Source organism: Pagrus major, chromosome 6, assembly GCF_040436345.1.
Source record: "Pagrus major chromosome 6, Pma_NU_1.0".
In the NCBI taxonomy this organism is placed as follows: domain Eukaryota; kingdom Metazoa; phylum Chordata; class Actinopteri; order Spariformes; family Sparidae; genus Pagrus; species Pagrus major.
In genome coordinates, this window is record NC_133220.1 from 14591682 (window position 1) to 14616793 (window position 25112).

The 25112-nt window shown below is 40.6% G+C and overlaps 1 protein-coding gene across 1 annotated transcript; it reads left to right on the top strand.

Annotated features, from left to right (window-relative positions):
* Positions 1–2514: 2514 nt before the first annotated feature.
* On the top strand, positions 2515–25076 carry nckap1l (NCK associated protein 1 like). The gene is made up of 31 exons (XM_073469149.1): positions 2515–2729; positions 4066–4176; positions 5022–5114; positions 5702–5758; positions 6529–6671; positions 7318–7408; positions 8603–8740; positions 9522–9570; positions 10006–10162; positions 11111–11167; positions 11283–11379; positions 11606–11715; positions 11957–12089; positions 12232–12313; positions 12429–12487; positions 12970–13115; positions 13258–13390; positions 13740–13859; positions 14251–14390; positions 15139–15270; positions 16245–16463; positions 16680–16810; positions 18633–18730; positions 19937–20030; positions 20440–20522; positions 21097–21177; positions 22078–22171; positions 22251–22367; positions 22979–23088; positions 23278–23367; positions 24508–25076. The coding sequence occupies exons 1-31, from the start codon at positions 2640–2642 to the stop codon at positions 24622–24624; spliced, it is 3372 nt and encodes a 1123-aa protein (XP_073325250.1). The 5' UTR covers positions 2515–2639; the 3' UTR covers positions 24625–25076.
* The last annotated feature ends 36 nt before the right edge of the window (positions 25077–25112 follow it).

A 25112-nucleotide genomic window follows, 5' to 3' on the forward strand; every position in this document is an offset into this window, starting at 1 on the left:
TCCCTTTTCCGACATCTGGGTTGCAGCCGGAGCTGCGAGCGCTTCCTCAAATCCTTCCTCTCTCATTACCTCCTCCTGCAGCCCTGCTAACCGACTGCAAGGAAAACCCTGTCGTCTCCAATGTCTAAGGCAGTTTTATCAGTTCACAATCACCAGTTTAATTGTGCATGTTTGCCTTTATGTAAATTGACTTGGTAATACATCAGATAGATGTACTGCGCTAGTGAGGCATACACCCACACCTGTCTCAGTAGCCATACCTTATACTTCAGACTCAAGCCATCCAACCTAAAGCAACCTGGATCAACCAAATGGTCCATTCAGCAGAGTTATACAGTATCTACAGTAGTAGCTCCATTCTTACTCTTAAGTCTGTATTTGTGTCCATAAACCTGTTTCAGATGCTGCCTCAGCTGCCAGTTGTGCATCTGGAACAACTTCCTGGATTCGCAAATTATGAGTTTTGGAAACCAAACAGCTTCATGCACCTCTCTCTTTCATAATGAGCCAGGTAAGAATCCAGATGTTTTACTTGGTTCACAGAGGGTAAGAGGTTTATATAAATTTGTACCCCCTGACCACCAAGCCCCATCCCCTGCCACTCCCCCCCCCACACACACCTTCCTCCTCCCACATCCACATCCTCCTGTCTGCTTTCCCAGACAGCCTTGTTAACATGTCTGCCGCTCTCTGAGCTTCTGCCAGTTGGGAAATAATAAACAGATTATTTCTTCGAGTCCACTTAGCATCAATCATCGCTGTCCTTACTGCGGCTCTCGCTGCGGTTGACTTTAGTGACTCTCATTAAGAAAATTACTCTCTCAAAGCTCTCCTCAATTCACACTTTACTGAACCTGTAACTGAATTCCAAGAGGAGTTATTGGGGTCTTGCAGGAAAAACAGAAAACAACACTTGGCTGCTGAATAACTCGGGGCCTTTCTAGTTTACATGACAAAGTCTTCAGTCTCAGTAATTATGCTGAATGTGAGAACAGCTTTAAGTGGAAGTAATGTGACTACCCAGCTGCTTTAGAGGTAATAGAGGCCTCTGTGAATGTTTACACCCCAAAAAAACACAAAACCTGATTTTCTTTCTCACATTCTAATTATGTTATTTCTCAGGAGCAAAAATGCACTTTGAGACAAAGTCTGGACTCTGAGATTTACAAGCCTTTTAAATCCATCTGTGTACACAGGAAGCCAAGAGCACAGAGCAGATTACACACTGAAAACAAGTCCTATGATCCCCTGGAGTAACAAAAACGGGTGCTAAATCTTTTGTGAATGCGAACCTTGTATCTACAACACAGTGTGTGGTTATTATAGCCTATGGTTAAATGTATCTCAACCAAGTGAACATCGAGTTATGTGTTGGAAGTGAGTGGTCGGGATGAGTTATTGCACATTTATGAGCCGAATTTTCCCTGAATCGATGAAAATGGTCTATTGTAGAGCTCTGTATATTTATAATCCACCATTATTATTATTATTTTCACAAAATTATTACAAAGTGTTATATAATTATCACATTTTATCTTTCACGCCACCTTCAAACTCTTACAAAACAGACCTCCATGTGCACATTCATACTTATCCTATCCTAGCGTATCCTATCATTCAGGTTTTGTCATTTGTTACTGTGTGGATTGAGGCATGTATAACACACACACACACACACACACACACACACACACACACACACACACACACAAACACACTGTGTTGCATAATTGATCCCCCATTCATTCACCAAGAAATACTTTCAGTTAGTAAATAGTGCCATCTTGTGGTGACATAGAGACCATTTTTGACGCGTCTGAAAATTCAAATATATCCTTTTATCATTCATTGATTATATGTGATAACTTAAAGTAACTACCTGTTACTTTGCATGCTACATCAGAGCCAAAGTACCACATTTTTAAGCTAAACCGTGTTTTTATACCGATAATCAGAAACATGCTGATTATTGGATTCGATAATCTTTCACTTTTACCAAAGTAATATTTTAGCACAGTATCTTTACTTTTACTCAAGCATGACTTTTGGTTACTTTTTACAACACTGCCTTTGTGATGGTATTTGTACATAAACGCATTCTGCTTTAAGAGCATAAATATGATTTGTATCCTTCTGCTATCTCTGTTCACAGGAGTCTTTTCTTTTACAGAGCACGAGGAAGTGGCTGAAACCACACACAACAGTAGAGGCAGTGACTGTTTAACAGACAGGAAAACTGACATTGCCACTCATTTATATAACAATATATTAAAGATATATATTTTATATGTATTTTTTAATCAAACTGTTGAACGATATGAATTTTGTAGACTGTACTTTCTTAAAATGTGACTGAAAATACAAAAGTATTTCTGCCAACTTTCTGTAATTTTAAGACATTTTTAATCATTTTTGATTTTGGTTTCTCTTTTACGATGATTCACTCTGACATTCAGTTACAGTATGCGGATGATGACGCGGTCAAACTCAACCCCTGGCTCCACCTCCACCCATGAGTCCCATGTGACATGGTGTCAGGGTGAGGCCCTGGGTGCACTTGTTTCCGAGGGTTCAACTGCTACACGGGTCCTGGAGGACAAGGCTCGAACGGAGGGAGAGGTGCAGTATTTTCTGGAGCCATGGACTACCAACAGAAACTGGCTGAAAAGCTCACCATCCTCAATGAGAGAGGGAACGGGGTGCTAATACGGATGAACTACATCAAGAAGGTGAGTAGAGAGATTTATAGGGACAAGTGGTCTGTGTAACAGAAACGAGAAATAAGGAACTTGAATTTCATCTCATGCGCTCGTTATTGTCTCAGAGTTTGTATGTACAAACAGTTTTAAACAATAGAAAGATACATCTAAGAGTAAACATCAATACATAGTTATTTTATGATAAGGAATAAACTAAAGTTGAATCATATTTAGAATTGCATGCATCAGTTTCTATTTTCAGATTTCATAGAACTGATAAAATGAAATAAGAATCAATCTGCATTGTAGTACTCATTACTACGAAGAGTAATGATTGAATAAAATCAAACATATTAAAGAACTTCATCTCTAATTCACTTCATTCAGTCTTAAAATGATGCAAATCAGCAAAAATAACCCTGTAATGTTTCTCAAAGTCTAGAAAGTGTCCAGGATCTGTAACTGAAACTGCGATAATGAAATGTGTGAGTGCGATAACTGTGACAACTATGTGCTGTTTACAAAAGTGCTCTATGTGTATTCTGCCATGGTAAAAAAAAGCAGTACTGTCTTCCAACTGCAACTGAGTTTGTTTCTCCAAAGAGGAAGTGCAAACAGGAAGTCAGTCTGAGCTGTCCGTCACCTCAAGTTATTTTGAACTGAATGCTGTGAGGCTCAGACAGCAGAATAAAAGCAAACAAGATGGGTGAAATATAAAATGAAGAAATCAGGGAATATAATTAGCTGTTTAAGGGCGACTCCAGACAGACTATGATTGGTTTGTTTTGACAATTCTGTATGTGACATGCAGGAAATGACGCTCTCCTCGTGAGAAAACAGAGTAGGTTTCATGTACTGCGCCTCTTTCTGTAACCCTATATGAGCATGAGTATACACGCACTTTATGAATGCATTCATCAGGAGAAGTGAGAGGACAGTCTTGTTCTAAACCCTTGTCCAGTGAGGATTTGCTGAGCATGCATGCATTTTATATTTTAGCATTCAGACTTCACACTTGGGAGCTGCTTCAGTCTTCAGCTGTCAGCTTCCAAACAGCCCCACTGGATGAGTTTGGTGTTAACTATCTTGCCCGAGGTCACCTTGAGGGTGGTTGTTGAGGGATGTGGGGAGCAGAACTACTCACTCTGCTCACAGTTTTCTCAGTTAGTCTGAGGATTCAGTGATTTTCTTCAGTCAAGCTTGTTTTTCGAATAAAAAAAACAACAAAATCCTGTCAGAGGAATCTGCACAGCAGGGTGGCAGGGCATGAAAATATGTTAAAAATCAAGGATTTAACTGCCAAAATCCCCAAGTCAGACTCTGGCGAAAACTGATCACTTCATCCTAATCTTCTCCTCTGTTACAGACCTGTACAGACCCGAAAACACGGCCAGCCTTCCTGGCAGATAAAGCCATGGAGCCCGCCATCAAGTACATCAACAAGAAATTCCCCAGCATCGACTTCAGAGGAAACATTGTGAGCATGACTGCAACGTTTGAACGTTTATTTTTTTTGCTTTCATGATTTGTTTTGTTGTGATCATCAAATTATCAGTTTAGGGACGTTGACACAAAAAGGTTCGTTTTGTTTTGATCCACTGAAAACATTATGACGAAATCACTTTTCTGTTCTCATAAGAAAATCTGTTATGACAGTTGTGTTGAAGAATAAATCATATTTTCTTTGTTGTTGTAACTGAAGAATATCTTCTGATGTCAAGAAAACAAATGTGTTATGGTGAGATTATGAAACTACTGCCCATTGAAGACAAATCAATATGTCTATATTATATTTATATATTTGTTTCATTTAAAGTGGTATAAAGCCTTTTGTGGCTTCGGAGGAAGCGGCACATAATCTGATAAATTGCCTCCAGTAAGTCGCAATGTGGGTAACGTAGGCAGCAGGTGTTGAAAAGCAGTCCACTGCTCTAGCATTGTACTATGGAGAGTTTAAAAACAAATGCTCAACATTGATACAGCAGAAGCAGATATCGTCTATTTTATTCCACACATTCTTCTTCCTCTTCAAAACATACCACCTACATTACCCACAATACAACTGAGCCACTGAGTGACATCACTGGAGGCAATTTATTAGATTACATGCAGCTTCTTCTGGAGCCCCAAAACCAGTAAACACACTTTAATGTGTAAAATGGGTGGATGCCCTTTAAACAGTTACATATGACCTGAGGGTTTAATCAAGTAGGGATTGGAGCTAATGAACTGAACCACAGGAGAAAGACTTCAAGGAACAGTCTACCTGCCCCTTTTACACCTGACCAGTAATGAAAAGCTCTCTTTACTGTTTTTTTGCAGCAACATCTGACCAGCATACAGCGAAAAAAATCTGAAGTGTTGGCTGCCATGTCAAGCTACTACGACTCTTTCCTGGATGTCATAGAGTTCAGGGTGATTCTCTCTTTTTGCTCAAGTTTTCGAATGTCAGATTTGCTTTGTCGACATTACATTACATGGCGAGGACCTTTAGCAACAGCAGAAGAAACAGAAGCATAACATCAGAACTGTCGACATTAACCAACAGTGAAAACAACGAAGATGAAGAATAAATATACATTATTCTAAATATTAAGATAAAAATTTGCATTGTTTACTCTCTCTCCTCTCTTTCTGTTTGCATCTGATCTCCTATTATTTTGATTTTACAGAATACATTTACATATAGAGTGGTTTATTCTGGTATAGGAGAATAACTGATTTAGACAGTTAGCTCACTGCAGTTTGTTACACCTCCCTTCACATTTGCATATTCCTGCGATGGAGGTCGCAGCCAGGCCAATGCATCATCGGTATTTGTAAAATTGAAAATAACACAATCATGATGTTATAGAAATATGCAAATGTGGAATGATTATCAGGCTTCAGGAATTTACGAAACTCAAAATATCTGAGGAAATCAGAGTAGAAGGTTAACACAATTTGAATGTTGCTGAATGGTGCAGGTCTGTATGTTTCTAATCTAATCCTCCTCTGCTCAGGACCACGTTTATGAGCTGCTGAACACCATAGATGCCTGTCAGTGCTTCTTTGATCTTGTAAGTATTCACTGTGGGGCGTGTAATTGTTTTAAATCAGGGAAAGACATCAACGTCTGCTGAAAATCTGACAAGCTCTCACTCATTTCTCCACTTTTCCATCATTCTGGCGCTGCTGCTACTATGCTGTTTACTCCCTCCTGCTACATACTGCAGGATATGTCGTGTCTTCACCCCCGCCTCCTCTCTCCTTCTGTTCACTTTGTCAGGTTTTTTTATTATCATAATTAAAGTGGCACCTCCTGCCTCGTGCAATATGTATATCCTACTGTGTATTTTCAGCAATCTGCACAGTTAATGCAGGCCAGCTCAATCTCACACTGTTCGGATTTATTTGGAGAGCATCTCTCAGCTCAGGACACGTTTGTCACAAATGTCTCCCCAAATCTATCATAATCTATCTGCACCTTTAGAATTCAGGTTCAAATGTAGACAAAAAAAGTCATATGGAAGTCTAAAACATTCAAGTACATATTTTAAATTAAAAGAGACTAAACTTCCAGAGGCTCTGTCTGAGTTCACAGTAAAAAAAAATACGAAAAAACGCCCAATTGACTGCCGTTTTTAAAAAATTCGGGACAGTCTGGCATCCATTCTCAGACAAAGGAAATGTAAAATTGGGACATTAAAGTAGCCTGTCTGAAACTTAAGGTTCTCCTGAATAAAATTATGTATTACACTACAATAGCAATGTCTTTCTTTTAGGTGTCTATAGAGCTCTACTGTATCTGGTTTTGGAACCTCTGACTTCACTGACATTTTGATTTCAGACGATCAACTTTGACTTCACCAAGAACTACTTGGATCTGATCATCACCTACACGTCTGTTATCATCATGCTCTCTCGTATCGATGACAAGAAGGCACTGGTGGGCATGTTCAACTGCGCCCATGAGATGACCAACGGAAGCAGGTGAGAAAACATGAAGCTTTTGCTTAATGTATGCTGAAGTGAAGTTGCAGATGGAAGGATGGAGATTAGTTTTCCATTCACTCACCTGTCGTTCAGTCAACAAAGGGTTGTCTTTGCTGAGTGTGGCTTTCTAGCCATCACAAACACTTGGCTTAAATGCTTTAATTAATACCATCATGAGTTTCCACATCCATCACTACAGTTATTTCTTTGACCCTCGTAATTAATCAGAATTTTATTTGCTACACACATCGACAGACCACTGTCAACCTTTTCTGACTCCCAGGTGGCGTCCTGACATTTTGAGTCCGCCGACTTTGGATGATATTTATTTATACTCTCTGAAAAATGCAGGATGCTTGTCTCGATTTGAGACGCGAGCAGGGAACACAAACACATCCATTTTAATGTCACATTTGACTTTCACAGCACACACAGCGAGAGGTAAACAGTCTCAGCTCATCATTATGTCAGCCACCCAAAAACAAACATTTATAAAATGAAAGACTTTTATTCATCATAAAACCCCTATAGATAATACTGGACTGACACAGTGCTGGCCATAGAGTATTATTATAGTGCCTTGCTTCTTTTCCATCTTCTTGTCCCTGCATTGATTAATTAAACACTGTAATGAATCCTGCAGTGACCCCTCCTACCCACGGCTCGGCCAGATGTTGGTGGAGTATGAGCATACTTGGAAGAAGCTCACAGAGGAGTTTGGCCCTCACACAAGGGTAAGCTCAGCATGTTACTATTTACTTGTGAGTTAATTTGAAGAACTGATAAATTCTCCAAATGAATAAACTGCCAGTTTGACTGATATTTCTTTGACTGCACAATCAAATAAATTGGATTTAGGAAAAGAGATTGTCTGATTAAAACAACCCAACATCAGTCTGATCGACAGTCCCTGGAATGCACAATTGAAAATAATGAATTAGTAAAAAATAAATCATAATGGAAATAATTGTTTCTGCAAAAGAACCCTTTATATAAAGGACAAAGGTACAGACAAAGTTGATGATTTCTTTTAATTGAAAAGTGACTGATGGAACAAAGTAAAATAAATGTTAGGCTCAATTGAATTTATATTATAGCAGCAATCTTTTGATATTTTTTGTTCATGTCCACATATTTAAACACAGAACATAAATACTAAACAATACACTCTTCTGTCTGGTCTTGTTACCACACTGCACATAAAGGTGGAAGTACCATGTGCTCGGTGAAAATCTCATTCCAAAACTATTATTATTGATTTGTGGCTTTAACAGCCTCCACTGTTTATGAAGGCTTTCCACACAATTTTATAACCTGGCTGCAGGGATTTTCTCCCATTTAGCTAAAAGACCTTGTTATAAGAATCCCAATGGGCTTTGTTGGCCACATTTTCTCATACCGTCAATTGCTACAGCACAGCTCTCTGTTTTACCCAGTCTGCTTTGATCGGTCAGCTCTGCTGCTGGGTAAGGCAAACATATTGGAAGAATATGCATACATAGGGGTGGATGGATTAAGACCATTACACACTATTGTCTAAAATATTTACATGTACCAGAATTACGACTCTCCTTAACTGGAACAAAGGGGTCGACCACAAACGACGAAAAACAGCCCCAGACTTAAAGTGCACAAATGTGGCCGTTCACTTGCCAAAGGTTAAAGCTGTATCTTCCTTGTGCTTTACACATAACTACCAAAATAACATACAATTAAACAATAATACTGTAATACAAATGACTTTTATTTACTTCTTTAGCACTGGCAGATACACCGGTCTGTGTGGTGGATCATAAAATACGCCTGTTCCAGCTTCTGAAGTGTTGCCATCTCTCTGTGTGTTTGTCATTTTGCCTCCTCTTCCATCTCTGCCTCTTTGCATCTTCCTCGCTCACTGTTTTCTTCTTTTTCTCTGTTCCTTCTCCTAGTCTGTGACGGCTGCGTTGCTGTCTCTGAAGATGGTCTACCCACGCAGGAACCTGCCAGCAGAGCAGTGGCGGAGCGCCCAGCTCCTCAGCCTGCTCAGTGCTCCAGCTGCCATGCTGGACCCAGCCTGCTGCGACACCGTGAGTCCGCCCTCCCATCACCTCTCGTCCTGTATTTATCTCAGAGGGAGAAAGAGGAAGGAAGGGCGGTGGCGTCTAAAATATGGTTTTTCCAGTGATGTCAGGCACAGAAATGAGAGAAGATTTCTCAGCCAAAAGATGCAATAACAGTATATGTATTGTCATGAAGGTCAGAGACAGCACTCTTAACATTAGTAGCCCTGTGTCCCTTTTTCCCTGTCCTGCCATTATAGCACTATCATTTAGAAAGTGATTTATTTTATTATGTTTTGACCTCTCCGCTCCTCTGTGATTTTATTTTGAGCCATCTCCCGTTTCTGCACAGTTGAATCCTCCGTCGCCCTCTCTGCAGTCTTCGAACATGACCATTACCGCCCCTTTGATGAAATGTTATGATCCCTGTTGCCCATGGCTTCCTCATAAAAGAAACACTAGCCCGGCCAAGAAAGGAACCCCCAGGCAATTTTTCTCATGAAAAGATACAATATATATTTGACGGGAAATCACAGCTACTCATTTGGAGTCCATTATTACATGCATTTATTCAGTTTTTGCATATTTAGACAGGATAGTCGATATTTCCTTGAAGAAATAATAATGTTTGTAACCACAAAGGTTTTTATGGCTTAAAACATGGGACAAGATTAAAGCAGCAATGAAGATACTGAAGGCTGCAATATAGTTCAACTGAAAGGATGATTTTACGCCGTCGTAGGTTTACATGTGAGGTTGTAGTGAATGTGTCTGTGCTGGCAGTTAATAAGGTTGTTGTTCACCACAGATGGCGTGTGAATATCTGTCCATGGAGGTGATGGAGCGGTGGATCATTAGTGAGTATTTTTCATCCTGAACGTCTACCTCTGTTCACTTTATAGAAATATATACATGCAGGTATGCTTTATTCAAAGGCCAGTACCTGCAGCATTTGTCCTGTTGTAGCTTAAGCACATTTTAGACACACTATACAAGGGGTATTATTACTTATGAAAGAATCTAGCTTCAGAGGCGCTGCCAGTAAACAAAGTTCATAAATGACTATGGGCATGACTGTGTTATCTGATTTTACTTTGAAAGCAGTTAATGTTTTAAACCAAAACATTTCCAACAGATTGAATTTTGCGTATGTTAATTTAGCATTTAGCAATAACTTGAAAACTCTGACATGTGAGATGAAAAAATAGATTTATAATCCAATTATTGACTGTATTAACACATGCAGCGCAGAGGTCTGTTCTCATAAATGTTGCTGACTGTGCCCCTTGTAGTCGGCTTCTTGTTGTGCCACACCAGCCTGAATACAAACCAGGCCTCCCAGGAGCTGTGGAAGATGGCTCTGCGAAGTGGCCTCTACATCACCCTCACCAGAGATGAGGCGCTCAATATACACAAGGTCTCTGAGGACCTCTTCGATGGCATTAAAGGGTATGTAAGCTGCACTGCCACGGTCTACTCTCTCCACAGTGTGAGAAATAGTCCCAGCTGGTGAAACAGGACTGAGCCCATATACGATACCTTACAGATACATAATTCTGTAGGTATGAATTTTAAGCAGAATGTTTATATATCAGATTACTACACAGAATAATAACAACTAAAAACATCCATTTAATTAAGAAGACGTCTACTGTTATCTATGTATGTATGTCACAACGTTGCATATCACCAGAGTAACAGGTAAATGCTTCTAACTTGAGCTGCCATTAGCTAGTTAGCTCAGTGGGCAGTGCAGCTAGTGGGGACTCTGGGAACTCTGAGCAATTAGGGCGTGCTGGTGTTTACACCGCTAGCACAGGAGCTTTGGACCGCCAAGGCTAGTTGGTTAGCATGCTAAGTTCAGTAGATGTCTCCGCAACACGACATAGTGGTCTTTGACATAACGTCAAAACTGTTATGTCTTCACATTCTGTTGATAACTTTTATTTAATTTTTTAAATATTTTAAAGTAAAATTCATACATATACATATATAGTTAGTAGTTAGAATCGATTCCAAAAAACTGCTATATGAACTGCTGAGGCTACACCAACTTCAAACGAATGTAGTAATAAAATTATCCTTCAGCAATCTCACAATTTCAAACAACAAATGATAAAAGTAATAACAACAGTTGTTAGTGTCTCAGTGTAATTATATTTTGAAGATGAAGAATGTTGCTTACAGACTCAAGGTCAGATAGAAAATATGATGATGGTGATATTATGCAGTACACAGTATAAACTAGAGATCACAGTACAGCAATTACTGATTACACAGCTCATTATGTCCCTGACCTCTGGAGATCAATCCATCTATAACTGCTTTATTTATTTTTAATTGTTAATAACCTTCTTATTGCTTTTTGTATTTTTATTTTTTGTCTTTGTTTTTCAGATATAGCAAGCGAATTGCAGACATCAAGGAATGCCGTGAGCACACGATACTCAACTGGTGAGTCTGGCAGGAAACTAAAGCAGTTTTAACAACTTTTGTGTCACAAACATTAATTGATTTACTCGGAAATGAGCTGCGAGAACTAAACGTCCATTTCCTGTGTTGTCACCAGTGGAGCGATGCACAGAGAGAGGAGGCAGTTTCTGAGAGGAGCGCTGAAGGAATTATTCAATGTTCTGGAGGATGAACCTGGACTTCTGGGACCAAAGGTAGAAGTGAAGTAATGAGCATGACGCAGCTGTGTCTGAAGAATTCAAATCACTGCATTTCTGCGAGTTAGAAGTTCAAAATTAAATTCTGATCACGTGACTTTAGACAGCAGGAGGGAATTCCTTCGAATGACCCTTCATTTCATAGTGATCATGACTTTTGCCAATGATAGCTGAGAGTCTTTCCTAACATTCCTCTGTTCTGTGTGCCAATCAAATCCCCAAGGCCCTGTTTGTCTTCATGGCTCTGTCGTTTTCCCGTGACGAGGTCCTGTGGCTCGTCCGGCACTCTGAGAATATGCCAAAGATAAAGACGCCCGAGGACTACATTGACAAGTAGGTCATAGGTGCAGAGAATATAAACCACCGTGTCATAATAATGTGTAATAATCTGGCAGCTAGCAGGTTCTCCCTCCCTACAACTCCACTCTTTAAATGTCTCAACAGTGCATCAGCTAGGTTACAGTAAAGTGTGCAGAAGAGATTTTACAATGACTTATTTGTATATATTTGAACTATGCAAGGAAGTAGAAAGTAAATATTTTTGGTTTTAATTAGCCTTTTTCTGTTTTTCCAGTCAGATGGCAGAGCTGCTGTTCTACATGGAGAAGTTACGAGGTCTGATGAAAAAGTACAACTATGTGGTTCAGCGCTACCATGTCCAGTACCTGGCACAGTTTGATGCCTTGGTCCTTAACGACACCATACAGGTACCTGTAGATAACACGAGCATAAGTAATTGAGATGCTGCAAGTGTCAGAAAGGGGAAAACCAACAATGTTTTTTATTATTGAATACATATCTTATTCTCCTTCTTCAGCACATATTCAGAGACCTTTTTCTCCTCTGCAGAACATGTATGTGTGTCCAGAAGAGGAGTCGGTCCTGATGAGCTCATTCGTCTCCACCCTGTCTGCTCTGTCAATCAAACAAGGTAATCACAAATCAACACTGCAGCATAGCTTGTTCATACGTAATTTGTCTCTTAATTTAAAATGCAACAAAAGAAGTTTGATTTGATTAATGATGGATTCAATTTTACTCTGCAGTGGAAAACAAAGAGGAGTTTGACTTGAGAGCACTGAGACTGGACTGGATGAGGTTGCAGGTGGGTGAATTTGTCTCAATGTATCAAATATCAGCCCAGTCGACAGAATAAATGTAGCCAGTGTGCGTTCCTGCAAAACCACAGATATGTTGAAGCTTTACATTTCTTTAAGATGCAGCTTCAAATTTCTTTATGGTTAGGTTCTTGTCTTAAAATATGGTTTCACAGCTTCTAACGTAGAAAATATTGTCTCAAACAGTGGTCCTTGGCTCGGCAGCCATCTTACACACCACCGTCATGCCATCCCCACACTGACACGAAAGTCAGCTCATTTACATGTAATTTGAAGGTGATATGATACATATTATAGAAATGTTGATATGATACGTTTCATATCAACATACACATTTCGCGTATTGGTGGTTCGCAGGAGTGTACAATGCCAACATTTTACTCTGGCAACAGGGCTGTCGATATTGCCCAAGTTATCATTGTCAAATGCTGTGAATGCCACCCTGAGGTCGTCTTTTCTTCTGTTTCAGGCCTACACCAGTGTGAACAAAGCCCCTCTGCCGATAAAGGACTACGTGGATTTACCGAAAGTGATGAACATGATTCAGTTTCACACCAGGATGGTGGACAGTTTGGACGAACTCCTGTATGAGACGTCTGAGTTGTCCATACTCAGGTCAGACTCTCCTCTCCTCTCCTCTCCTCTCCTCTCCTCTCCTCTCCTCTCCTCTCCTCTCCTCTCCTCTCCTCTCCTCTCCTCTCCTCTCCTCTCCTCTCCTCGAAGTTTGAATTCTTGGATGCTTTCCTTTCATTCCCAGCTTCTACCCACGTGTCTTCGAGAAGATGTTTAGCCAGAGCAGTGAGGAGATGACCATGAAGCGTTACCTCATGGCCTTCCCCTCTGTCTGTTCTCAGTTCAGGCAGTGTGGGCACCCTCTCTGCCCAGAAGAGGTCAGTGTTCAGTCATTTGCTGACCAAAGTATTAATCACCACAGCCAGTGGTTACAGTCTAGATGAAGTTTGTTCTCTGGCAGTTTGATGTCACTAACATATCATTTTCTTCATCCACGACAACTTTTTTTGATGTTACAGTCTGATAAACTAAGGTACTCTGTCATTTTAAATCATAGGCAAGTTATACCTGCTGATTCCAGTAAATTAAATGTAAGTAGGGAAATTATGGGAGATATGTGTGTATATATGTGTTGATGACATGAGATGCATTTTTCTGTGCCTTCGTACACACTTAACCTGTCCGTATGTGCGCACTCACACCTACTGCTCTTGTCTGTGTGTGCAGATAGAGGCAATGGAGAAGAGGAGTCTGCGCCTGTGTGTGACCTTCCTGGAGCAGATAGCTAAGCTGACCAGCAGCATTGTGTTAGAGATATGTGCTGAGCAGTGCAACCTCAATGACCAGGTGATGTCGGAGTCTATTTCAGGGTTTCAAAAAAACAAATTATCTACTGCAGATGGATTCTGCCAAACTCCATCTCCAAATATAATCACACCAGTCACAGCTTGCCATCAGTGGATTTAGCCGGAGGCGGAGAGAGACAGGACTTGAGAATTTGGGTAAAATGATAAGACAGGTCTAAAACTCTGGGGTTGATTAATGCGGTGCAGTTTTTCCAATCCCTTAAGGGGAATATGACAAACGTGTTTACTTTTTGAGTGCCTGTAACGCAAATGCCAACTCCCATGTTTGTCTCTGAGCACATTACCCAATATCTGCTGGGCTGAATTCTTCTTCCCTCTTTGTTCTTCTGTCCTTCTCTGCATCCACCTCTTTCCACTTGATAACCCCTCAGCTGCAGCCCAAGCACTGTGCCGAGGCCATCAGCGCAGCTCGCCACAGGAAGCAAAAGAAGCAAGTGCCAAAGAAAGGAGAGGTCCAGAAAGAGAAGCCAGGCGCCGAAAGCCTGAGGAAAGACCGGAGCATCGTCACCAAGTCAGCTTTTATTTTTGTTTTCCTGATTATTACCATCACTTTCTCTCCTTATCTCACTCTGCCTCATCCATCAGTAATTATACTGGCAGAGGTTTAGAAAAGTGAGTGTAGTCAATGCATCCCTGATTTTTGGAGACATGCAGCATTATGAAGAGCACGTGTTCAGGTCAAAGGACAGTTAAATAAACATTCAACAGCGTATTCTGATTTGCAAAGGTGAGAATTAGTTAATGCAGTTCATGGTCGTAGAAATATTTTAATATCAGCTGCCTTTTTTTAAATGATTTCCGTCACCCCGTGACACATGCCTTAAGCAATCAGTTTGACAGGATTCAACTGTTCTCCCCGACGAGGCGTTATTTATTCTGAACGTTATTACCCTTCAAGGTGAATCAGTCAGAGTTGACAGCTATTAAATCAAGCTATTAAAAATAAGAAACAAAACACCTCATCGTATTAAAAGAATCAGTTTTACTGGAAGCACAATTCATGTTGCTGTTTTTATCATTTTGATCATACGCTGTTTAAAGCCACAGCTAGAAAGCTTGGTAATTAAATCTCCCTCTTCCTCCTCTCAGTTTCCCTCCCTGCAGCCTCACTCTGGAGATGTTTAACAATCCTCCAACATGTTTATTACCTTATTTGTCTGAGAAAAGCACCTCCATACTCACTGTCAAAATATTTGCTCTAAGATCCTAAAGACATGCATCCTCCCTTCTTTGTCTCTCTTGACTCCCTCATCTCCTAGTGTGGACAAGATGCATCTGATGTTGACCGAGCTCTGCTCCTGCTACAGCCTCTGCACTGACTTCATCGTCTTCGACCACATCGTCGTCCCCACAGAGTTCCTCATTTCTCATCTGGAGACGCGCCTCTCTGAGTATGCTTCACTGGGATATATCTTTGTCTTAATAAATTATGTAATGAGTCCTGAAGGTGCATAAAACAGTCCCTGAGGTGACATATGCAAAGATTTCTTGCTCTCACTGGAAACTATCTCGTGCACCAGAGGGTTTGTTTTTTTTTTGCACGTCATTTCAGCAGCTCTACAATTACTGTCAGAAATATGCTAATTACTGACATTCATTGTGAAAGGAACATTTTGTTAGTGTTGTATTGTTTCCTCTACAAGTGTGTAAATGTGCTGTGCAATTGTAAGTCCCCGTGCTGACATAAAGCCACCATTTCACCGTTTTATACTGCCGGCTTCATCTCCAATTGAATGATCGCATACAAACAAGCTGCATTTTCTCCAAATTGTCACTCACTCCCACTTTTGCACACAGTCCTCCCGACAATTACAGAATCATTTGGCACTTGTCTCTTCCTAAATGTCTCCTCCATCACTATGACGAACGTTGCTTTTACTATCTGATTCCTCCGTGTCAGGCTGTGTTGCACCCACTTAAAACCAAAGAAGAGATCCATCATGTCACTCCCTTGCTCTGTGTCATTTCAGTGCTTACTGTTATTTAGATTAGCGATTGGTACCAGGGCAACCTGATGTTTCTGTGTATATTCCCTGCTTAGTCTCCGTGTCTTAGCTGATGATTATCTCCCCTGTCACCCCAGAATTAGCGCCCTTTGAGTAGCAGCACACTCGCAGTGATTGGTCCTTCCGTGGCCAACATTGTAAATACAGACTAGTCAGAGAGAGGAAGAGCGATGGTGCAGGGCCCTGACAAGAAATAAATAGATTTGGAGGGAAGCCCTGGAGCAGTGAATGTGCTGACCTAATGAGAGTATAGTACCATTCAGCCATGGCTCGTTTAACCAGTTTTAAGGTCCCATCTGTCCACCCTCGGTCCAGTCTGGCCTGGTGATAACTGCCGTTGGTTAAACATGTTTCTCCAGGATCATCGTGAGAATGGCCAATTACAACCAGACCACCCAGGAGATAGCCCGTCCCTCGGACCTCCTGGCAGGATTAAGAGCCTACACAGCCAGCGTGCACACCCTCGCCAGCTACATCAACGTGGACATCACTCGGCTGGTGAAGAACGTCCTGCTGCAGCAGACGCAGCCGCTGGACTCACGTGGAGTGCAGACCATTACGACAATCTATACAAACTGGTGTGTGCAATACATGCTCATTAAAACACATACACACAAATATATATTGCATCAGTGGCATACAGCAAGAAGTAACCTTCATGCAACATCCAACATCCTCTTGGCTTCTGTCTCTCTGTCTTGTTTCCTGTCTTTGTCTCTCAGTTTCTTTCTCTTAAACACTCATATCAGTTGTGTACAAGCTGGTTCAATTTTCTTGTTTTTTATGCACCTCAGGTTCCTGGAGAGTCTCTTGCGTCAGGCCAGCAACGCCCTCATCCTTCACTGTCCCGCGATGCACTGCTTTGTCAACCAGAGTACTGAAAACGACCCAAATTTCAGAGCAGAGGAGTTTTCAGATGTGTCAGGTCAGCCCCAGAGCTTAATTTGATCCATTTTACCTGTAGCATGAGTCAATATGTCAATAAGAACCTCAAGAAACATCTCTCATAATAAAGTCAGAGGTGCTGCTTTTTGCACATTTCACCTAAAAAAGGGGGATAGAGGAAATGGGGGACAAATTGCAGAATATCGTATTTCAGATGACATGCAAAGCTTAGCATCCATAGCAACATCTCTAACTTTTGGGAGAGGTTCACCTTCAACTTGTACAAGTTTTTACACTAAAATTCAACCCAGTTGCCAGAATAAAATGTTGGCATTTTACGTTACTGCAAACCACAGGTATGTCTAAATGCCGGTAGGTGGAGTGGATGGTGGCGGCTGGGCGAAATGGCTGCGAAGCCTCTTTCTGCGAAGAGACCACTGTTTGAGATGTTTGTTTTTAACGCTTGTTAGTGTGAAACCACAGGATATTTTTTGACGAGACGTTGAGACATTTTCCAGCCGTGTTTGTGGTGGCAAAACCATGTATCTTGAGTGAAAATGTGTGTCACCCCTAACCAAATGTTTTTTTTTGCCTAAATCCAACCAGACCATAAGCTCATGATGCAGTGAGACAGAGCTTATCGAGTCAATAGATGTTGCAGATTTTTTTTTCTTAATAATTAATGGTTTGGTTATTGATAAATGAGTGTTGGGCTATTGAAAGCTAACCATTAACCAAAACAAAATATCTGTAGTTCGTAAAAACATACATTGCCAACTTTTATTCTTGCAATTTGGTTACTAAATACATGTATTTGAGCAAAGAGGTGTGGGTGTAATGTGAAAATAAGTTTACCAACATAATTTTTCCAACCAGAATATTTCCATGACAACTTCAAGAAGGCGTCAACGAGAAGAAATGTTTTTCCCGATTTCCCGAGTCTTCCTCCTGACAGAATCATAAAGTTCCCCTATCCTCTAAAGTTTAATGATCACAGTCCCACAGATCCAAAAGATGACTCGCTCTGTTCAAAAAGCACAACTTGCAGATCTCTTTCACTCCTCTGACACCACATGCAGAGGGAGAGTTATTGCTCAAGAGGATGTGGAGCTTGTTATTGTGGTGGTGTGTGGTGTTTTCTTTCACTCTGCCTGTCATGCAGTTTATTCTGACACTGCCTGGCTAATGTAAAGCTCAGTATTGCTTATCATCTCCCCCGCTCGTCCGTCCCTGCCTCGTAACGGTTCCAGCATCACTTGTCTCTCCTCCACACAGCCTCCCTTCACGACTCCACGCTTCCTTGTAGGAGCACCTCCTTGTGACTGTATTAATGCTATATCCAATCCACTATAGATATACACCTACGCCTGGAGATGCATTCATAAGACAGCACTCTGGAGACTAGCGCACTTCAATAGATGCCCCCTCACAACGTCATCATTATTGTCTATATTTACTCCGTAGTGAGGTATCTGCCTGCCTGACAGTGACTCACTCGCCCATCCATTAACCACCTCCAATTTTAACCACACACATCCTTATCCATCCATACTCAGGAAGAGATGTTGAACTGACTGAAAGGTCTTACAGCTGGAGTGGCCTCTCTTTGATTCAGCTACACACACAAATCAAATTTAGGCCGTGTCCTTTTTATTTGCATCGCCCGCAGAGAGTCATGCTTTGATTCATGTAAAACCACCACCGTGGAAACAAGCAACACATCCCCACTTGAGCCTGCTTCCTGTTGTATATTTCTGTAAACATGTTTGGCTGCTCAGCATCAACATCAATTTAAGCTTCTGTTTATCCCTCATCTCCCTCCAATCATCATCCTTAAATTATTCATGTCACCTTCTGAACAGAGTTGCAGGCCCTGGCGGAGCTAATTGGTCCATATGGCTTGAAGTTTCTGAGTGAGAACCTGATGTGGCACATCACCTCGCAAGTCAGCGAGCTGAAGGTACAGTATGATGCAACGGATGCAATGAATTACTCAGGTCACTTGAGAACTGAGTTTTACTTTTAGCCCCACAAAGACACAGTAAGTTGTAACCCCTTCATTTTTCGCCCTTATGCCCCCTTAAATCATCAACCCACATAATACCTAAAATATGCAAAGAGGCTACTATACTCCACATTTAATGGATAGTTTTCAAGTAATGCATGGGGGAAATGAATTATCTACCAAATTATTTCAGATTTCAAGTCCATCTTCACTAGCTTGTTTAAGAAAAATACTTTTTTTAAAAATAATTTCTATCGCTAATAGGAATTAAATGAATCTCGGTTTGCTCTGTTTTTGTCTGCTATTGATTTTTACACTGAAATTACTTTAATACAAAATTAATTTACAATTCAATACATTCAAATATATGATTTAAAGGTAGTTTAACAGCACTAGATTAAATGAATTCCAATGGAGATGATAGCCACAAAGCTAGTTAGCTTTAGCAGGAGTTTAGCTTTTTTCTTAACTATGATTGGATTCAGGTATTCATTTATTTATGTGGAAGAACAAACTGAATTGTAAAGATTTATAATTGATGTCAAAATTATATTTTTCATTTAAAGAGAACAGCTAGAGACAAATCAAAAATCAGTTTTGTTTTAGCCAAGGCTAACCCTGGATTTCCAACCAGCTAGCTTTCACATTAGCTCTCTTGCGTTAGCTGTCCAGTTAGCTTTTTTTCTGCGGGAGGATGCAGTTAGAGTGGCAGTGGCTTCTCCAGCATACAGAGTGAAAAGCCTGAATTACTTAAGTGCACTAAAAGTTTTGCATTATAGGCTACATTTCTTAAATGACTTAAATAACAATCTGTGTCAAAAAAAGTCAGATCCTCTGATGACAGTCGTGAAAGCAACTTCAAAATACAATCTAGTGCAGAAAATAAATTATAAAGAATTGACACCATTTCTCATTTTGCAGGCAAAAAAGCATTTTTGTGCTTCAGAGTTACCCTTTATCTTGTCAAACTCATGTGTCTCCTTTGAAACAGTTGATACTCAGGAAACTTGTTCGGGCTGCTGTCGTGTCAGACTTCCCACTTTGACACCTATGATTGAAGTGAGGTGTTGCTCTGTCAAAGCCATGACCTGTCTCCATATACTGTAACTCCCACCTGAAGGTGGTTTTCATCACTTATTTCACTCCTGTCTCTTCCATCAGAAACTGGTGATTGAGAATATGGACATCCTGGTACAGATGAAAAACAACTTTGATAAGCCCGAGGAAATGGTCACTCTGAAAAGGAGGCTGACAGGTGAGAAGTGGAGAGGGGAACGTGGGAGAAGAGGATTGAAAAGAAAAGGAAAAGGATAAAAGATGTAGAGAAGGACAAGGAACATTACAACAGAGAGAAAAGGAATGAGTGGGCCTACTATAGATCATTTCTATACAGACTGACGAACACATACATACATATCTTCAACATAAATAAAGTGCTCTTGTTTCTTTGCCACCTTTTCTAGAGCAGCATTCTCATTTTCTTAGAAACCGACAGTATCAGAAAGTAATCTAAGTGCAAATAACCAGGAGAGATACTTCACAATGATGATCTTCCTTGCCAAGTGATTACCACAGGTCACACATTCACAGACAGATTTGTACCAGGGCACAGATCCAGTACTTCATAGCAGTGAGCCTCTGATCTGTTTCATATACACTTGTAGGTGGAGAGAACGTGTTGAAGAGGATGACCATCGTCGGGGTGATCCTGTCCTTCAGATCGATGGCACAGGACTGTCTGAAACAAGTAATGTCAAACAAGATTTGCTGGTAATGACATGAGGGTGTGATACTTTATGAAGTTGGAAAGTAAAAATGAAGACTGAAATTCATTTTGGGGATAGAGGTTTAATGAAAAGGTTTTCTTCCTAGCATTTCTGAAGCTTTAAACTGCATCTCACAGTCTTCATCAGCAGTTTGAGTTGTCCTGTACTAGTTATATGATATATATTGGATATATATCACTTCCTGTTGTCAGGTAACTGAAGTTCAGTACCATATGATGTCATACGATGACAAATGAGCGAACTCCATTAGATGCAGTTGAAAGTTCTTGAAGAAAGCTTGTAAGTGAATGTGGCAATATACGTTTCTGCAAACCACAGATATGTTGCACCTTATCCTGTTGAACCCTCAGTGTTAATACAGTATCAGCAGAACCTTTCAATTAAAAAATGCAGCAAGCAAAAAAATAATTAAACATTACACTACATGCACTCCTAATCCCTTTTTATATGAATCTTGAAAGAAACTGCCCTTGACTGCTTGACATATAAAGGTCTTTCCTCTGTAATATTGTGTTATATGATCCTGTAATCTAGATCCTGCGCAAGCATTGCCCATACCTAATGGGGCCCCTCGAGTGCCTGAGAGACTTCATCACCCCTGAAGATGACATCAAGGTAAACCACAGCTTTTACACCACTTTATGACAGCTGCACTGTAAAACCAGGCATCCGTATATTGAGATCCCACAGAGGAGCTGGCTGTCAGTGTGCATGAATCATCCCATCACAGTTTATCAACAGTGTATTAACAGTTTATTTTCCCAGAGCCGTTATTGTGGGAGAACTTAGGTCGAAGGCATATGATTGTATTTACATTCATCCATTTGTTTGAACATTTGAGACTTTGGGGAATTGACTGAGCCGAGGTTAGGAAAGCAGAATGTACTGGAAATACAATGTGTGGCAGAATTTCATTTATTTAGCAAACAGACTGTGTGCAATAGATCAGAGCGGGAGACTTGCAGAGGAACACAGTTTCTTATATTCTCTAGTACCAACCAAATTAAATTCCTTATCTCCCTCCGGAGCAATCCGTGTGACTCATGAACTGCCCCCTCCCTTACTTACGTCTGGCCTCTGAGTGAGGCATGACAGCCGTGCCACAGCCGGGGCCAGGATAACCCCAAAGACGTCAGCAGCCCACTCATGCCTCCGTGAGAGAGACTCTGATCGCCGCTGCAGCTCTGCACTCTAAACCACATCAGTGGAAACATTCTGCCCAGACAGGCCGACCATGCATGAAACCAGAAATAGAGCAAGATCAAAACCTGTGTGTCGAGACAAAGACAACCGCCACCACTGATTTAGTGCCACTCCTCAGAGAATATGTCACTTTTACGGCTGCTACATAAAATGCAAAAAAACAGATCAGCATCCTCCTGGCTGTGTTTTGTGATGTTTCTCTGCACGGGGCTGCAACAAAATGATGAAAAATTAAATGGTGCATTAAATTTGAATTGCACTTCATGTCGGCATTATGCAACTCTTCTCCTTTAATGCTTTATGACTTTACAGGTGACTCTAAGCGTTTTTGAGCTGGCGTCTGCTGCAGGGTTGGCATGCGATATTGATCCGGCCCTCGTCGCAGCTATCAGCAGCATGCAGACAGGTAACACTGACACTATGAGTGCCAACTTTTAGTCGCCATTACAGGAGAGTTCTTTCATCTCTTAATGTTTTCTTTTTAGATAACACGTCAGTCGATGAGGAGTACAAGATGTCCTGTTTGCTGCTCGTCTTCATCGCCGTGTCCCTGCCCACCCTGGCCTTGGACCCCAACTCTTTCTACAGCCGAGAGCATGGCGGTGCATATTCATTCATTCATTTCCAGCTGCTACAGACTGCTTGACAGTAATTAGTCTCCAGACAACCCTTGACCAAATACTAATCAGTACTTCTTCCAGTCATTACTTCCCAGCTGCTGATAGTGTCTAAAAAACGGTACCCCGCCCTGAAACAGGAGGCGTATTAGCATCCCTGTGTATCATACTTTCCAGTCTGACTGACGTGGTCTGAAGCAAAGTATGCTGGTTAATGAGAAACACGTTTCTGTAGAGAGACTTTTGTTTACAGATAACTTCGGCTGACGTGCATTGATACAGTTACTCTTGGCATGTGGCCCTGTTGACCCTAACCGCTTGGCTCCGAGCCTGGACTGAAACATTAAGAGCAGCGAGCAAATTGCCGAGATTTCTATCAAAGCACAGGGTGGCGTTTGTCTCTGATTATTTTCTTTTCTCTATTTTCCATTGGCATGTTTGAAATAGATTTGACCCGTGAGCGTTTACGGATCGTTAAGTATTTTTTTCTAATTGTCGGACCATGGAAACATCCTCTCTGCAACTAAAATTACAGGACATGCTATTAATTTCTTTCTGTTTTTTCGAGTGTTGAATCTTGTGTTTTATTTTCTCAGGCCACAACAATAACATCCACTGTTTAGCTGCAGCTATCAACCAGGTGGCTGCTGCCATGTTCACTGTTCAGAGCAAGAACATCGAGCAGCACCTCAAAGAGTTTCTCCTGGTGAGTTAAATGAATGAATAAATGTAATACGCAAGGGGTAAATGGTTTCTCAGGCCCAGTAGTCTGATAGTATTTCGGCTAAAGAGCTTTCTCAAGACTCTGCCAACCTTTGCCTCAGTCGAGGTCGAGTCTGCCAGTGTAAAAAACGTTCCAGTTGTTTGATCTTCTTAACCTTGTGTTGTTCCACAGATGGCCTCCTCTGCTCTGCTTCAGCTGGGACAAAACATGGAGAGAATGGACTTTAAAAACCGAGAGTCCATCTACCTGCTCCTTCACATGGTGAGTGGTACTATTAATCATGTATTTTCAAATTTACAATAAGTGGGTTTATAAATTGACAAATGGAAAAACCTGTGACCCTTCATTAATTGAGGTTTTTCTCTTTACAATAAGCCACCACGCCTGCAGTGTCTTCTGTAATGGCTTATTCCTTATCTTAAAGCACTACTAAATTAATCATTAACAATAAAGTCATTAAGGGCAATATTATAAATCCTTTATAATAAGTGTTCATACTTTGAAGTGGAACTGAAAATTCAAATGAATGAAGAGGTATTTTCCATGAGAGCCCACATTAAAGTAAAGCAAGTGCAGAATTAAAGGTTTTAATCAACAACCCAATCAAATCCTCAACATATATTACAGTAACTTGTGTTGTGGAAAATCATTATCATGCAATTATAAATGTAAATATATTAAAAAATGTTGTCCAAAAACAATTAAACGCATTAATGACCTTTGCTGTTGCTCTGGGTGACATGCTCCTATATTACATGAGCACTGCAGTTTAAGTCTGAATACCACATACACCATCCTGCTGCCCTAAATACTCATTAGCACACCAACTGTGTATTAATCCACCGCTGAAAATAGTCCACAAAAATGCAAATGTTTCCTGTTACGTTTGCTAAAATCTATGATTCTCAGTTTCTCACGAAAAAAAGGGATTTTTAGGGATCGGGTCTTCAGTAGAAATTAAGGGGCTTGGAGCAGCCTGTGTTTTTGTCTCTCAACAGGATTTGTTAAAGGTGCAATATGTAAGAATTGGTCATCTGAATTTATACTCCTAATAAATAAGCATATCATCTGCGTAACAGCTAACTTCCGGTAACTAAAGCTGCCATTAGCTTGTTAACTCAGTTAGCTGTGCAGCCTTTTGACTAAAGGGGGAGTCTTGACATTTACACTGCTAGCACAGGAGCTTTGGACCGCCGGGACAAAGAGACTTCTGGCCTAGGGCTAGCTGGTTAGCATGCTAACTTCATTAGATATCTCTGCAACACTGTTATTTCTTCACATTCTGTTAATAATTTTAATCAATTTGCAAATGTTCTTAACCAAAATTCTTACATATTGTACATTTAACAATAAAAGAAACATTGATTAACTCAGGTTTTATGTTTTAACACTTTCACTCAGATTGTGGAGGAATCGCCGTTCTTGAGTCAAGACATGCTGGAGAGCTGCTTCCCGTATGTTCTGCTCCGAAACGCCTACAGAGAGGTGTACAAGTCCTTCATCGTCACTCTGGGCTGAAGGCTCTGTTAATCACTTCAGATGTAACCTTTATTTATCCAAGGGACTTTATTTTCATGTGCAAACATGTTTTGCTTTCATTACCACTCAGTCTCTTGTTCATACAGGTCATTCACACCTGGTTAACCGCAGCCTTAAGAGAATTTCTGTCCTACTTAGTGTTGATAATGCTTCCTGTGAGTCAGCTCTCATTGTTTCCACATTACATTTTATAAAAAGTAGACTTGCTTTGATCTGCCGGTATCACTGTGTGGATTCGACTGCTGTATTATTACTAAAATCAGCTTGAGTTGTTCAAATGCAAGTCAGGTATATTCTCTAACATCCCTTTTATATTTTACTTTGCTGCGAGACACCATGAGTGCCGTGACATGTTTAGAATCACACCACATTTATATTTTGTAATAATAGTTGGTGTTTAACATTTTCCATGAATAAAGATGATAATAATATGCTGTTTGTTTTCTTTTTGGTCTATATCCAACAAG

Coding starts and splice junctions, on each gene's coding strand:
- nckap1l (XM_073469149.1), top strand. CDS start 2,640: ATGGACTACCAACAGAAACTGGCTGAAAAGCTCACCATCCTCAATGAG. Junction 16,811..18,632: donor GGAGTTTTCAGATGTGTCAG/GTCAGCCCCAGA, acceptor CCTTCTGAACAG/AGTTGCAGGCCCTGGCGGAG. Junction 23,368..24,507: donor TCTACCTGCTCCTTCACATG/GTGAGTGGTACT, acceptor ACTTTCACTCAG/ATTGTGGAGGAATCGCCGTT.